Here is a 13059-nt window from a genome sequence, read left to right on the forward strand (position 1 = left end):
AGAGGTGGCATATATGCTTTTTCGCAGCAGTTACAACAGTAAACTGATACTAGGGACAAATGTGCACAAGAGCGGGCACAATTTAGTCTGGCTTTTAAGTGGCATTGCATTTTTACATTGAATTTTGAGCAGTCAAAGAACAGCATTAAATCAGCTGACTTGAAACTGGATCAATGGTGCTGGTTCTCGTGCTCAGCTGGGGGATCTGTGAACTGGCCCATCTTAGTAAAATGAATCCCATTAATTTACATTAGTTAATTCATTAACTAAAATGAACTAACAATGAGCAATACATATATTAATCTTTGTTAACATTATTTAAAAGAAATACAGCTGTTTATTGTTCATGTTTGCTCAGATCCATTAAATAATTTTAACAGCTTGACGTTTGATTTTAATAATGTATTTATAGTAAGATTAATAAATGTTTTAGAATTATTTTTTTTCTGCCTTTTTTCATGTTAACTAATGTAGTTAACTAATATCAACAAATGGATCAACCTTAAACTTAGTGATAAAATGAATAAAACTAAACAAAATTGAGTAACTTACCCAACACTGTTTGCAAATATGTTTTATTTTACATGGACTGAGAAGATGAAGTGGTTACAGTTGCTGTGCAACTTGATCCACATGAGTTGGATGTCCATCAACTGAACTTGTGTCATCACCGCATCGGGCGTTTCCAGCATAGACAGCTTTGTTTCAGTATAATAAGCCGACCTAGTTTTGTTTGCATAAATCTTGCCAGACTGAGCTGTTTTTGTTTTGAAAACATTTTGGTTTGAGACCAGCTGCTTACTAGAGCAAGTTTTCTGTCCCAGAACCACCTTTTCTGAGGTAAGAATTGCAAAACGTTTCCAGATTGGAATTTTCCCTTTTCAACCAACAGGAAGAGCTTGAAAGAGGTCTGACATCAGCTCTTTCAAACAGTTGTCAAGTGTGAAAAAATATCTACATTGAAGTATTAAAGTAAATTAATTTCAACTACTTGTCCTTGAGCTGAGGTGGCTATATGATCAACAAATTGATCGATCATGGCAGAATCCAATTTGGATAACAATTTGATTCTCTGCTGCCTATTTCCCAGCAAAGATTAAGCAATCGGATTTATGGCTATAGAAATGAACGTCCAATTCATCTAATCAGTAACACACATCCTTTGGCTTTTCTAAAGTTGCTGGTGGTGGTACAAGAACAGGAAAAGAACATAGCAAAGTCAACAGCAATGAGCCATGAGACAGGAAGTCAACAGGACACAAGAGGAGTGAGAAAGGAAATCTGGAGCGACAGAGACGTCAAAGGTGTCACAGTGGCGCCTGAATCAGTGTTGATGTTAGGGGGTTTAGACAAATGATCCCTAGAAGGAAGTTACCAGATAAGATAAACTGAAAAAAACAGCATATATGGTCAAATATCAAAATAGTCTGTTTTATTCTCAATGTAATAAAGTTATAAACATGTCAGGCAGTGGTTTCACACTTCTTCATACTGCATATGCATTAATATCAGATCATTTATCTCCCAAACATTTAAATACAGTACATTTAATTAAAATGTTTCATCTCATTTCTGGCCTACTGAAATCCATTCATTTCATCCGTAAGAACATGTAAAGCGATTTCTATGACCACTGGTTTTGCAACAAACCTACAACATCTTTAAAAAACAATGAGAGCTCTCCCAGGCCAGGAAGAGCGGTTAAAAGAAAAACAGGTTCAAGTACAGTACTTCAACAAAATGGCACAGAAGAGATGTCCAGAGATTTGGTATGTCAGTTACACAAGCCTTGAATAATTTCTGCCACAAGCTTGAACTTCATAGATTCAATGATGCTACATAAAAAGTCAAATTAACAAGTCTGCGCATTTATATGAATGCATTGATCAAACTGGACAACAATTATACACAATTTTCATTTATAATGATGTCAGGGACTAATAAAACTTGGACAAATGGAATTTAAACACTCCGATTGGTCTTTCAAAGGCTGAATCTCACGAAACTTGTGAAGAAACATCTGGATATTGGGTTGTTGTTTCTTCTTAATATATAATACAGTAATACTGAATATTACAAAAAAATAAAACTTTCAAAATCATTATCAGTAATGATAAATTGGGGAAAAAATATGCTAGTGATGAAAATGTCCAAAAAAATGAATGGCCCCAAGAACAGGCTTCATTTTTCTTCTGTATATATGGAAATATAAAAATATTTTCTTCTTTTGATTTTGGGGTGAGATGTGAGTTATCGTGAGATTCTCCCAAAAGACACTGTGGTAGGATAAAATATAAGACCTCTTGTATGCCTTTTGCATTGATGTTGAAACCAACAGAAAGGTCAGTATGTTCAAATAATAATAATATAAAAAAATCTGATCATTTTTCTCCATATCAGAATGAGCGATTCTGCATAGGAGCTGTTTGCAGCATAACTCCACTATTTTCTCTGAGGGAAGATTGTTGCATGATTGCTGCGCAAATACAATGCACCACCTTTTGTGCTGTTCCCAGCATGCCTGGAAGTTCTTCCATGACAAAACAGCAGTTATTTTATACTCACTTCTTAGCGTTAAGCTTTTCTCTACTTTTTACACCCTGCCTCTGTTTTCTTTGGTTTGAGAGGGCGTTTCTCTCCTCCTGTACTTGTAATAATAGTTGTGAGTTTTCTCTTTCTCGTCTTTTGTGGTCTAAACCTCATCCTCCTCAGCTCCAGCTGGTGTCATATTTAGTCCAGCCCTCAGGGGGAGCCAGATAAATTCTTCGTCCACGGGATATAAAGCTGACTACGCCCCTGTAACCGGCACGGGGAACCCCTGACTTCAAGTCGTCCATAACTCCCAAGTTGCGGGCCAGCACTTTAAAGCTGTCTCTGCTGGAGTACTGTACTCGAAACGGCCCAGAGCCTTTCAGGCTTCCACCTTGCTGTAGTTCCTCCACTTTCACCAAGGGGGCGCTATATACTTCCTTTTCAAAGGTTTCATCGTACTTCTCCCTGACAAGGTAGGACAAGTCCAGTTTAGTGAAAGGCACAAATTCAGCATTGAGTTTTATGTAGCGCAGATACTGGTCAAAAAATTGACCCAAACTGACGCCTTTCCGGCCAAAAGTTATAGTCCTTGAGATCTCAGGACGAATGCACGAGCGGTCCTTCCGCTGCTCTGGGTGCCGCATCCAGTCGTCCCAGAATGCCTTGGGCCACTTGGGCTCCAACTCAGCCCAGACTTCCTTCAAAAGCATCCATCCAAGGCCAGGAAAGAAATCTGTCCGGTAAAGGAGGTCAGCCTTGCCCGGGTCGACCAGCCCATCCCGTCCATTATCATTCCAGGCGGAAATGCACCACAGAGTTGGATCCGATCTCAATATGGGGTAGAGTGCACGGAAATACTCAAAAAAGTCTGGGGCCACCTACAAAATGAAATGAAAGCAGTTTTAAGATATTAACAACTAATGATAAACAAGACACTATTTCTAAATTATCTGGACAGAAATGGCTAGTTCACTCAAGGTCCTGGCAGTCTAGATGTGTTCAAAGGTGGTTAGGTGAACATGTGTTCAGCCAGCTGGCTGTTTTATAACAATGTAAAAAAATGTGTTTGGGCCTTAGGGAATCTCAATGGTGCTTAACTATGATGCTCAGTAGAGCTTTAGAGTTAATCCACTGACCAGTTAAATGTGCTAATCAAAGTAAATAAGTACTATAACTGAAAAATATATCAAAGTCACGTGGCGACCAACAAATCTGGTGCAACCAGCATGCAGAAAAAAGTAAATATTATATTATAGAGAGGACCCTGCAGAAACTCATGACTGCTTATTAAAGACAGTTATATACTCTTTGTGATTTTTTAATGACAAGGCATTTTTATTGCAGGTTGTAAAATGTCATGTGGTGTAATTCCCCCAGATTTTTTTTTTTTTTTTTTTTTTAATATTATAAAATCATATAAAAACAACATGAATACAAAGAGTACACTCCTAAGAACTTGTTTTAAACTATATTATTAAAAAAATTGTCCATGCCATATTGATGGACAACTGTTATTCGTCACTGACTCAGACATTTGACTCCATTTCCCCTTGAGTTTGGAGGTTTACCATTTCAACAAAAAAATGCAAATTCAGCACTGCCACGACTGCCATCAAAGCCATCACAGGACAAAGTAAAGAGTTTGCAAAAAGAAAAAAACATGTTTGCCTGAATACCAAAGTTAAACAAGGACCTTGATCCTTTCCTTTAGAGAAATCATGACAACAGAACTGGAGCTTTACCACTGTCCTATTAATGGGTTTTTTGGGTGCATATTAGACTTTTTAATCAGTTCACCTGTGAGAATTTCAAAGGAAAGGGTTCAGAAATGTGCAAATGAAAATATTCCCTCTGAGCGAGAGACAAGCTCTTATCAAAATTCCTCTCCATGAATTATAAAAGAGAAAAAATGTGACTTCCTTCCAGATGTGGTACTCTCATTAAGCAGATCTGGCTAACCTATAATGATGCTCAGATGCATGATGTATATGACAACATTGAGTACTAATCATAAATGAAAACATATTCATGATCTTACCTCCAGGTCATCCTCCACAATGACCACTGTGGAGTAAGCAAAGACATTGAACACTTGGTTCAGAGCCCAACGGTAGTGCCTGGCGATCTTGTAGTAACCCTGGAACTTCCTGTGATCAGGTCGCACTGGAATGTCTGCAAGATCCGGTTGGCTAATGTGGGTTATCTGACTGCCATAGGAGCCAATCACCCTTGCCGTATCTGCATGGCCACAGTCCTGGCTGACAATGATCGGGTAAAGCTCAGCAGAAGGACGGTGCTGTATCAATTTATCCAAACTCCTCTTCACTGTTACTCTGTCACAGGCAATGACGAGAATTGGGATAATGATTTGAGGGTTTGGCTTAGTAAGGCCTACTTCATTTTCCACCATTTTCTTGTTCTCTTGGTCTAGTTTCTGCTCCTTCGTGACCAGCTGAGGTGGCGTAACCATTATTGTCTGTGTATTTTTTGTAACAGTTTTTGTATCATCTACAATTTTATGACTTCGAGGAACTGCAGGAATCTGCTGAGGTTTTTTAGGCTCCTCAATGTTCTTCTCATCTTTTGTGTCCTCAGATTCTCTCTTTCCCAATTCTTTCCGCTGTTCCCATAGTTCCCTGTGACTCTGTATCTGTTTGAGGAGTTTCTTTTGAGTCTCCAGTTCTGATTCTACTTCTTCGGCCAATCTGATCACTTCGCCGGCCAATCCGTTAGCTCCACCCACTTGTGCTTTTCCAGCTCCCCATTCCTCACCGGCCCCTGGTTCAGCTCCGCCTCCCTCACCAAGTCGGCCAATGGGAGGCCTCCCCCATAAAAAGAGGAGGAGCAAGGCGTTCCAGGCAACAAACAGAAACGCTCCACACAAAATAAGAGATCCTTTTTTGCGAACCATGGCCCAGTGACACCACACAAGGGACCGTAGTGAGGAAAATGCTATAAATAGGGGGGGAAAAAAAAAGATATAAATTTAAAGATAACGATAAAACCAAAACTAAATAAATCAGACAAGAGTGAGGCACAGAACAGATAAGGCCTGTTTAATGCCTTATGATGCACATCTTTTTGTATTTACATGTATTTACTGATTTTGATCAAATAATAGCAAGAATAAAGAAAATCTGCTGCATCTGAGAAACATTATGTTTACTTAGTATTGCTCACAATATTCATAGAAAAACTGTGTTTGGCATAAAGGTTGAACACTTAATTAAGACCACTAATTATTTTAAGTATTATTTTACTAAGATATATTTAGTTTTGGTAATTATTTTTATTTTTAATGTTATATACACTTATTGGCCAATTCATTAGGTACACCTGTTCAACTGCTCGATAACACTAATATCTAATCAGCCAATCACATGGCAGCAACTCAATGCATTTATTCATGTAGATATGGTCAAGATGATCTGCTGAAGTTCAAACTGAGCATCAGAATGGAAAGAAATGTGATTTACATGACTTTGAACGTGGCATGGTTGTTGGTGCCAGACGGGCTGGTCTGAGTATTTCAGAAACTGCTGATCTACTAGGATTTTCACACACAACCATCTCTAGGGTTTACAGAGAATGGTCTGAAATAGAGAAAATATCCACTGAGCGGCAGTTCTGTGGCTGAAAATGCCTTGTTGATGCCAGGGGTCAGAGGAGAATGGCCAGACTGGTTGGAGCTGATAGAAAGGCAGCAGTAACTCAAATAACCACTTGTTACAACCGAGGTCTGCAGAAGAGCATCTCTGAATTCACAACACATCAAACCTTGAAGCAGATTGGCTACAGCAGCAGAAGACCCCACCGGTGCCACTCCTGTCAGCTAAGAACAGGAAACTGAGGCTACAATTTGCACAGGCTCACCAAAATTGGACAATAGAAGAATGGAAAAACGTTGCCTGGTCTGATGAGTCTCGATTTCTGCTAAGACATCCAGATGGCATAAACAGCATGAAAGCATGGATCCATCCTGCCTTGTATCAATAGTTCAGGATGATGCTGGTAGTGGTGTAATGGTGTGGGGGATATTTTCTTGGCATACTTTTTTGCCACTTAGTACCAATTGAGCATCATATAAATGCCTACCTGAGTATTGTTGCTGACCATATCCATCCCTTTATGACCACAGTGTACCCATCTTCTGATGGCTACTTCCAGCAGGATAACACACCATGTCACAAAGCTCAAATCATCTCAAACTGGTATCCTGAACATGACAATGAGTTTACTATACTCAAATGGCCTCCACAGTCACCAGATCTCAATCCAATAAAGACCTTTGGGATGTGGTGGAACGCGAGATTTGCATCATGGATGTGCAGCCGACAAATCTGCAGCAACTGCGTGTTGCTATCACGTCAATATGGACCAAAATCTCTGAGGAACGTTTCCAGAAAGTTGCTGAAACTATGCCACAAAGAATTAAGGAGAGCTTGATTTGAAAATATATCATAAATAATACAATAATTTGATATTAAAGATATATTTAAAAATTAATTAATAACAATAATAATTATTATTATTAAATTATAAGATGTATATATTTTTATATATTAAAATGTAGTTTTTACAGGCTTTACAGTGTCAGTGTTAACCCTGTCTAAGGTCCATTACGATTAGAGTACACAACAACCGATGCAAGTAATGTATAAGCAAGAATTTCTGTCATTTGAAATTCACTGCAGTTGTGATGAATTGAAGCCAGTTACCCACAAATCAACCACAATCTTGTGATGGCTCCAACTACATTTATCACTGCATGTCTTGTCTTTACATCATGTCAAAGTGGTGTTTGGATGGGAAATATTGGGCCATGTAAAGAAGTTTATCGCAGTATGATTACCCTTAAATCTTTCATTCACTAACAGTCTCGCCTATATTTCATCTGTACAACAGCTGCCTTCATCTCGAACACAAATTAGAGTATTTCATTCACCCTACTCCACAGGAGGGCTTTAGGAAGTACAAACTTCCCAGCATGCTTTGAAAACTATGCAAACCCAGCTCTTGGCAGGCTGAGGGCACTCCAGAGTAATTAAAACTGACAGTTTGATCAGACCGCCGTGCGCCATCATTGCGAGAGAGCACTCCGTAATTATCATGACAGTCAATGATTTTTTTTTCACAGTCGGGTGAACTGAACCAAAAATCACCACTAAGATATCACGCTAAACCATTCTGCTGTGCTTTTCAGAGAAATTCTGGATCCCAATTAGCTGATGCGTTTCATGACCCCACATGTCTTTGGGCAGCAGGGGCATGCTACTAACAAGAGCTAGCCTATTTTTTCTAAGTCAGCCAGACCAACATAATTTGTATACCAGAAAGGAATTTCCTTCTAAATGAGGCCTACAATTCCCAAGAGTGAAATTCAGAAAGATTCGGTCTATATGATGTCAGTTTCATTACAGTGCCAACAAGTGTGGTTACCATTGTGTCGTGATCTATGAACAGAAGTCTGTCATTGGCAAAAGAAAAGTCTCTACGCGCTGCCAGCCAGGCAGAACTGAACATCCGTCCGCCCTAAAACAGAAACGTGGCATTGCCCAATGGTTCCTGTGTGGATTTACGAGATCATAAATTTGCTTTGAGTAAGCACTTTTTCATTAGACTCAAACCCCATGGCACTCATGAAGGATGGCAAAAATTATGTAGGCACTATCCATGTAAGAAAAACAACATTATCCAGGTGGACTCTAGCACTGGATACTGAAATTGAGAAAGACAGAAACTGACAGTATTGATCCCTCAGAGGAAATACAAGTGCAAAGGTCACATGGAGTCTAATAATCTAATTAATTACTAACTGTAATTTTTACTAGTGGACACCTGGGTTTTTTCACAAGCCGATTTTTTTAGTGTTTTTGAAAAGAAAAAAAAGTCTCTTATGCTCACCAAGGCTGCATTTATTTGATCAAAAGTACAGTAAAACAGTAATATTGTGGAATATTATTACAATTTAAAATAACTATTATATTTTAAAATGTGATTTGTGATGCCAAAGCTGAATTTTCAACAGCCATTACTCCAGTCTACAGTGTCACATGATCCTTCATAAATCATTCTAATATGATTTACAGCTCAAGAAATATTTCTTATTATTATCAATGTCGAAAACAGTTGTGCTGCTTAATATTTTTGCAGAAACAGTGATATATTTCTTCATGATTCTTTAATGAATAGAAAGTTCAAACGTTTTTATTTAAAACAGAAATATTATTTTCAGACCTGTAGATCATTTGCTTTGTTCCAAAGCAGGGATTAAAATTATTACAATGTTACAATTTCTTCTTGGTCCGGTTTGCTTTTACAAGGAACCATTTCTAAATGGACAAAATCACTACATTGTGTACGGTCATTATAATACTTTATAATTTTGAGCATGAATCGAGGCTTTGTCGAGACAACACTCTTACATCGTACCTATTTTTAAGAAGAGCAATCAGGCACCGTTTTAAAATGAAAAGGTGTGCTTTGACTTTGCTCAAGGTTAACCCATGATTCATTTTCAAAGGCATTATCAAAAACAAACACTGCTGCTTTTCACGCAGTGCTCGTAATTACCCATTATACATACTTCAGGACCACCACTTTCTGGCGAACTCGGACTGATTGTTTTCAGATCTAAATGCAATTGCCATTTTCATATATGACTAAATGAACCGAACTAATGGAGAACATTAGTTCCGAAACAAATGCTCCAAACGAGCCAGGTGTGAAAACACTCTAAAAGACTTTACTGTCACTTTTGCTCAATTTAATGTATCCTTGCTGAACAAAAGTATCAATTTTCTTAAAAAAAAAAAAAAAAAAAATAGTAATAATAATATCTTACTGACCCCAAATTTCTGAACAGTAGTGTACATGCGCATAGATATAATAATATTTAACAATAGCATATGAGATGTACACAAAATTGCAGAAATTAGCATTAATATAATCTCTCAAATAAATCTGTTCATTATATAAAGTGATCGTGTCTCTTCAGAAGACTTATTAAATCACTTGATTCATATAATTTATTTTACAATCTCTTTATAAACATTTTGAACAGTCAGAGTAATGGGTGAATAGCCTTTCAATGGAGGAACAGAAATCAGATTTCATTAAAATATCTTCAATTGTGTTTCGAAGATGAACGAAACTCTTACGGGTGTGGAACGACATGAGAGTGAGTAAACGATGACAGAACTTTCATTTTCGGATGAACTCTTCCTTTAATCTAAAGAAACAAGGTTAAAAAAAAAAAAAAAAAAAAAAATGTAACAGTCTGCATCTGAAGCACTGAAGCAAAATCTTTCCACAGGAAATCTACAACTAAAACAACCTGCTTTCCTTTCTGACATTAGTCAGATACTGTCCAGCTAGTAAAATAAACTGTTCAATGACAAAGTCCATTCATTGTTTGTGACAGACACTGAGCCGCACACAAAAGTCAATACGGGGTCATAAGACTGCTCATCATTCTATGCAGTCCACACATGTAACACTGTGAGCATCGATTCAAACATTGATTAAAATGCATTTCCATTTCATATAACACTAGTTTTTAAGGGTTAAACAACACTACGGAACAGCTTAAGAGTTACAATGTGACAACGGACATCAAAAGACAACCTAATAAAGTGCTTTGCACAGGAAAGGTGTCTGCTGTGCCATTAATAACCTCAGTAATCTTCTGGCAGCAAGCAAGTAACTAATCTCCACTTAACCCTGTTAGTAAAGATGTCTAAGGCTAACTTATCTGTACTCACTCACAAAACTACAATCAGCAGGACAGATGGAACCATTTAGGCCTTGATAGGTCTGAAACTCGCCTCATCATGCTTTTTCCTGAGGAATAAACAAGATAGAAACACAACCAGTTCCCGGTTGCGCCTGCACACATGCTTTAAGTGTAAAATTTCATCAAAAACACCTGGAATCAGATGTGTCCACTAAACACAAGACTTTTTAACTGGCAAAAGACAAGATTGTACATACAAAGATTTCAAAAGAAAGAACGTTCCGAATGAGTAATAGAGTAAAACATTATATATACAAAAAGCAAGAGACGCCCAGAGACCACAAAGTAAAACAGAGATCAGCCACAATGTAAAACAAGACGCACAAAAGGTGCTTATTTTGTAATGGATCATGTGGAACAGATAAGAGGTATTGTTAAGCATTACCTGGACACAGAGCAGACTATGTTTCCACGTCTCTCCCCCAACTATTCACAAGAAGCTGATCAGCTAGAAACAGATGAGCGAAAGGGGAGGGGAATAGAAAGGAAAGGGGAGGGAAGTACTGTACCCATGTAAAGAGCCAACACTGCCAGTTAAAGCTCCAAAGAACTTTTAACACCCTCCTTCACTCGCATTAACACATGTGACACCCTGAAAGGTTCATTCACTCACTTATGGAAGTTCAAGATGGAAGTTCAGCTCTGAACATGAAGGAACTCATGTTTAGAAATGTTGGGTTCAACTTGAGAATAAGATGTAGAATTACAATTAGATTTTCCTACTAAAATGCACCATGGAAACCATAATTTTCTACATAATTTTTTATTATTGCTACAGTTATAGTTACTAAAATAAAACGGTGGGAACTTGACCTTAGCCAACACTGAAAAATTATAGGAATATTTTCGTAGGCGATCTCATTTTCATTTCTTATGATTATACAGATTAATACAGTCAGTTCTGGTTAGTGTTATTAAGGTAACTGTACAATAAGGTTCATTAGGTAAACATTAGTTAATGTATTAACTGACAACTGTAAAATCTGAACTAACCATGAGCAATACATTTGTTACTGTATTTACTAATTTTCATTAACGTTGTTCATGTTAGTAAATGTTGAAATTAACATTAACAAAGATTAATAAATGCTGTATAAGTGCAGTTCATTATTAGTTCATGTTAACTACTGTTAACTAATGAACCTTACTGTAAAGAGTTACCAGTATTATTTACTATTACAGTATTTATTAATATTTTGAGTTTGCTTTTATTTTTTATTTTAAATTTTACATCAAGTTTTAGTATTTTGTTATGTGCTTTGTCATTTTTATTATTTTTTGTTAAATATGTCTATACATTTTCAGTCATTACAGTACTTCAAATTAAACTTCAGTTCATTGCAAAGGCAACACTTCTATTTTTCAAGTTTTTTTAAGTTCAAGATTTCCATCTAATATTTAAATTTTAACCCTTTAGAGCCTGAAGCTAAATTTTTAATTCAGCTTCATTTCAATGAACACAAATGGTTGTTAATAGTTTTAGTTAACAATAATAACGCTGATCCTGGTCCTTGAATTTGATTGGCCGAGCTCTGAAAAATATTTATTAATATTTTTTAGATTTATTATAATTACACTTCTTCTATTTTACATGTTATTTGCATACTGTATTGCATATTACTTTACATTATAATTATATTAGTTTTTTTATAATTATCCATAATAGGGACAACTAACTACAACTCGCATGATTTTTATTTTTAACAAAGCGCTTAAGAAACAAAGAATTACACGACATGAACACAACTGATTCTCATGTGTTTGTCTGAGGGGTAAAGTAGAGTGTTAAGTTAAAGTGTAAGATGACGTGGCATCATGGTTTAACTTGTACATGTTTGACCGGTTAAGTGCGTGAGTCGCATAGCTGAGGTCTGTCATCACAAACTCTAGCAGAAGGTCCAGAACACAGTACTGACTGGACATGATGTTAAAGGTTCAACTGGACCGACTTCCCCTTATAATCCTCAGAAAGAGATCACCTACTGCACTAAACCTGCCTGAAGCTACAACTCGTGCCAGAATATGAGGGTCATCTTGAGAAGTATGTATTCATAGACGCATTCTGGTCTTTAATATAAACAGTTTCGCATTCACACTGGGAAAATCACAGTGGTTTTTAATATAACAGTGGCTAACACTTAAATACACAACACAAACCACGACCGCTCTCACCTTTCATCATCTCTGAACAGGATGGGGTTAAACAGCGGTATGGCCGTGACCGAGGAGATGGAGACCGTCAGAATAAAAGCTTCACTTTTCACTCTTCATCATCATCCTCATCGGTCGCCTTCACTCGGCGCTGCTGTCAATATTCGGCTTTCTCCATTCCTGCAGCTGTCGCCCATTTCCCTCTCTACCCGAGTGTGTGTGTGCTCTGTCCCGCTCCGTGTTTTACATCCGCTAAGGTCTGCAGAAATCTAAGCTGGCGAGGTGAGGACGTGCGGTTTCGGACTCTTGTTTAAACGTCCGTCTTTGCAGTTATGCACTGATGGAGAGCTTCATTTGACGCCGCCGCTCTGTGTGTGTACAGTCAAAGCGATTCTCCACTTCCGGATTGACTCATTAAGTAGGACCCGCCCCCCTCGCGCTTCCCTCCCCTTCGCCATTTCCCTAGCAACAAGATGCCTTAGCAACCGTCGCGAGGTGGTGATGGGCAGATGAATGATTGTTATATCTGCAATAAATTCATAAAGAATGAATCTCACGAAAACAAAAATGTCTGGGTTATT

The 13059-nt window shown here is 37.7% G+C and overlaps 1 protein-coding gene across 2 annotated transcripts; it reads right to left on the reverse strand.

The window, feature by feature from the left end:
• Positions 1–1417: 1417 nt before the first annotated feature.
• On the reverse strand, positions 1418–12732 carry mgat1b (alpha-1,3-mannosyl-glycoprotein 2-beta-N-acetylglucosaminyltransferase b). Of its 2 annotated transcripts, none has more exons than XM_051871690.1 (3): positions 12500–12732; positions 4571–5484; positions 1418–3410 (listed from the first exon to the last, which is right to left on the reverse strand). In XM_051871690.1, the coding sequence occupies exons 1-3, from the start codon at positions 12507–12509 to the stop codon at positions 2709–2711; spliced, it is 1626 nt and encodes a 541-aa protein (XP_051727650.1). In that variant the 5' UTR covers positions 12510–12732; the 3' UTR covers positions 1418–2708. The 2 variants fall into 2 exon arrangements, with proteins under 2 accessions (XP_051727650.1, XP_051727651.1); XM_051871691.1 differs by lacking the exon at positions 12500–12732 and adding an exon at positions 10713–10849.
• Between the last annotated feature and the right edge of the window lie 327 nt (positions 12733–13059).

This window comes from Ctenopharyngodon idella, chromosome 19, assembly GCF_019924925.1.
Source record: "Ctenopharyngodon idella isolate HZGC_01 chromosome 19, HZGC01, whole genome shotgun sequence".
NCBI lineage: Eukaryota > Metazoa > Chordata > Actinopteri > Cypriniformes > Xenocyprididae > Ctenopharyngodon > Ctenopharyngodon idella.

Excerpts from the sequence above, each read along its gene's own strand:
- mgat1b (XM_051871690.1), bottom strand. Across the intron at positions 3,411-4,570 it reads TTGTGGAGGATGACCTGGAG|GTGGCCCCAGACTTTTTTGA; the intron begins GTAAGATCATGA and ends TTCATTTTGTAG.